The 3581-nt window shown below is 43.1% G+C and overlaps 1 protein-coding gene across 1 annotated transcript in view; it reads right to left on the reverse strand.

Annotated features, from left to right (window-relative positions):
- The window catches only part of DAAM2 (dishevelled associated activator of morphogenesis 2), a gene marked incomplete at its 5' end in the record, with an annotated part of 54240 nt that overhangs the window by 11587 nt on the left and 39072 nt on the right, over window positions 1-3581 (reverse strand). The window contains one exon of the mRNA XM_010171634.1: window positions 3389-3449. Within this exon, the coding sequence (XP_010169936.1) occupies window positions 3389-3449 (61 nt within the window). The remainder of the gene's footprint in view (window positions 1-3388; window positions 3450-3581) is intronic.

A 3581-nucleotide genomic window follows, 5' to 3' on the forward strand; every position in this document is an offset into this window, starting at 1 on the left:
GAAACGGCAGGTCAAGTTACAATCTGACCCTCTGTTCCCTTTGGAAAAAATATTTTTGTGCTGGCTGCAACTCCATCTACATGCATGTTTGGTGCTCTCTTTTACTCATCAAAATACTGTTTCACAGAGCCAAATAGATAGGTTTGTAAGAAACTATACTGAGAAACTCCTTGGGATTTGCTCCACACTGCTGCTGAATGCAAAGAATGACTTTGGTCATCAACAATCTAAAATCAGATGTGATATATCTTCTGGTCTGATATGAGTTGGAAAGAGAATGTAACCACCACAAGGAAAGACCACAAGGCAGAAAAGGGACAGGAAAAGCATTAAGCAGGTGGTCAGAGAAAAGTCCACATTAAAGAAGTGCTACTTCCCCTGCTTTATGTTACATCCTTGTCTCCACTGCTTTTGCTAACATATCACAAGGGATGGTCCCGGGAGCACTACTCAGTTACATCACTTTGCAATGAATTCTCTATGTTACAATCACTTTGAATTGGACCTTAAAAGTACAGGAAATGTCACTTCACATGCTTCTAAGAATTGTGCTTTTTTTTTTTTTTTTTTTTTTTAAAAAATCTTTCCCATTCTAATTTTTAAGCTAATTTTAGCTGATAGCTGCTCTATTCCCTCCTCCCCCACCTCCCCGAGCAGGTGAGTATAACAGTTCTGTCATCTTAGTCACTGTTGAAAGCTATGGCATTTGAGACTGTTACTGGAGAGCAATGTTTTTCAAAGTAAAATTAAGATTAGGTGGTCTGCCCTTCAATTTCAAATTCCGTCCTTCCCTGCAGAATAATTCTTCCAAAATAAAAAAACCCACACAAGTAACCAGCGTGACTATGTAATCAGACTGAGAGCAATGCCAGAGAACAAGAAACTCCTTTGTATCTTCTAGAAATGGTCTATATTAGTCATAACAGCACAATAGCAGTAGCTAGCACTGTCCCTGGTGGGCTGGGTTGCTGGTTCTCTAGAGAGATGAAATGATTCAGCCATGGCAGTAGTTTCTCAAGCGGTGGTTGCAATCTCCTTGCTGTGTGAGAGAAGGGCTCTGCTGACAGAATTCACTTCCTGATTTGGAGAAGACCACGAACTACTTAGCTGTCCATCTGGGAGCATCCTACACAAAGGCAACAGCTGCTTGCATGTCCTGACAAAAGAATATGTCTTATTTTTACAAAGCAGTAAGTCCAAGAAGGCAAAGACTTAGTAGTGCCTTTAAAAACATCTGACTGTGAAACTATTTTTAGCTTTCTATTCTTAAGGGGCCTTGAAGAAACTTCTCAGTTACTGGAGCCAAGGTTGTGGTGAGAACATACTGGAATGGAATCAAGAATCACACCTTCCCCTCCTCCCCCTTCCACCTGACAGTGATCTTCTATTGTTGCTACAGTGCTGCTTTTTACACGCCAGAAAACCACAGATTGAGCAAGCAGACTGGGAGGTGCTGGCAGCCCCAGATGAAAAATACCATGGTGGAGAGAAGACTGAGGAGGGAAGATTGCGACTGAATGGGATGGAGGAACCCATGTATGGGAAAGAGCAGAAAAATTGGCTGTAAAGGCAAAAGGACAAATAACCCAATTACAGAAAGCAAAACAGAAGTAGGTACTCACATTTCAATCGGGGGAATTGCCTGTCCCAGCCAAAACTTGGCCTCTCTTCATGCCATGAACTCTATGCATGTCAGCCTTCCCTTTACAGGTGCTTTTAGTTCCCAAACACTGCACTCCATGTATGCAGCAGTATCTCTTCCCATTGCTGCATTCTCCTTTACCCCAACAATCCAGAAACGAGGTATTGAAAATTTATTTTTTCACAGGAGGATCACTGGCTAATTACACAATGAACTGTTGGAGACCGCCAGACAGCCCGGGGGTCGCTGACAGGACAAAGATCTCTTCCTCTACCACCAGAGCCAAACCAAACTCAGGCCAGGTGAAAGGAAAATGAAGTCATCACTGTCTGTCTCATACTGGATGACAAGGATTGGAGAGTCCTGTGTTAGTTCCTTGTAGATAAGTAATCATTGCACAGATACCACGCAATGTGATTCCCTTTGACAGCTGTCCCAGTGCAGAATACTCCCCATCTGGAATGCTCCACTAGCATTAAACTGACAAGAGTCGAAAAAGACAGGTGTAACAGCCTGAAGACAGAGGGACATGGAGAAGTGTGGCTAATAAAACTCTGTTTGAAAGGGCAAAGAACAGCTAAACACGGCAGGGACCTTCTTGAGTTCTGAAGACCTGTGCCTCATCTCTCAGCACTACCCTTGCCTTAGTATATCCAGCAAGCAAGAGATGCCAGCACCAACCTGAATGTAGGATTTTGTTCAGGGTACTTGCAGGATGAGAAAATTAAGGTCTTAGGGACAGAATATGTTTATCTTTGCAAAGGATGGGAGATATCAAGGGACAGAGACAATAAAGTGACATTAGTCTTTAATCTGTACTTACTCAGCTGCTGTGCAAACACTAACTTGACTTTTCTCACAACAGTCCATGTGAGAGGTAGGCATTTATAGCTGCCATTTCACAGAGGAGGCAAACACATGGGGTTGTTCAAAGCCATACGCATGTCAATGGCATAAGCAAGATGCAAATGTGAGCATTCCTACTTCCTGCCACCAAACATGGTGTGGCACCCTATGTTCTCCTGCCCCAGGAAGGCTGATTCTTTCCCCAGGAGCAAAACCAACACATTAACTAAAGGCTTTCTGGTAGGGGAACCACAGCTGACGCATGAAGTTGTGACTCCAGGGAGCATTTAGGCCCATCCCTCATCTTTAACTCTTATAATTCAGTGCACACATCTGCATCAATGAACCATTGGTACTGTTCTCTGTTGAGAAGGCCCTGCACTACCAAAGTACAAATTGAACACAGGTAACAAGGCTTTCATTAATAGTAGGGAAAAAATGCAATTGTTGCTTTGCTTACCAGCTCAGCTCCCTCATCTCCCTCATCTGCCTTCCCAAGGAGTGCTTAGGATAGGTTAGGGTTGCATATAATAGTGCACTACCTGTTTACTACTCTTCCAAGAGCCATGCAAAACGCTTGCTTAGCAGCCAACCATCCCTCAGTAAGAAAGAGAAAGAATTTTATTTCTTCTTTCAGTGCATGCCATTTGTCAAACTGTCCTTTCACTTTCCAGGCCGAGATCAAACAAGGTTTTCATTAGGCTTAAGTCTGCTAAGATCATCAGCAGGAGCTCCACATGAGAAGCTTTTATTTGTTTTTTCTTGGTTAATGCATTCTGGAACGGAATGGAAAGGAATGGAAAAAGAAAGCCCACTTTCTCTTATCATAAAATATATAGTGCCCCTGATTCTGAGTGAGGTATTCTAAGTATGGCAGTTTGGAGACCTTCAGATACTTACAGCTTCAACAGCTTTCAATCCGGTCTTTATGTTGTTGACTTCCTTCTCCAGCTCTACCAGGCTGCACAGGAGAAAGACATGGAACAAATAAAACAAAAAAAGCAGTGTTACACAGGAATACAGGAACTGTGTAGCAGGACAGACCATTGGCTCATCCAGTCTGGTATCCAGCCTCTGGCACCAGCCATGCCAG

Source organism: Antrostomus carolinensis, unplaced genomic scaffold (genome assembly GCF_000700745.2).
Source record: "Antrostomus carolinensis isolate BGI_N321 unplaced genomic scaffold, ASM70074v2 scaffold9557, whole genome shotgun sequence".
Lineage (NCBI taxonomy): Eukaryota > Metazoa > Chordata > Aves > Caprimulgiformes > Caprimulgidae > Antrostomus > Antrostomus carolinensis.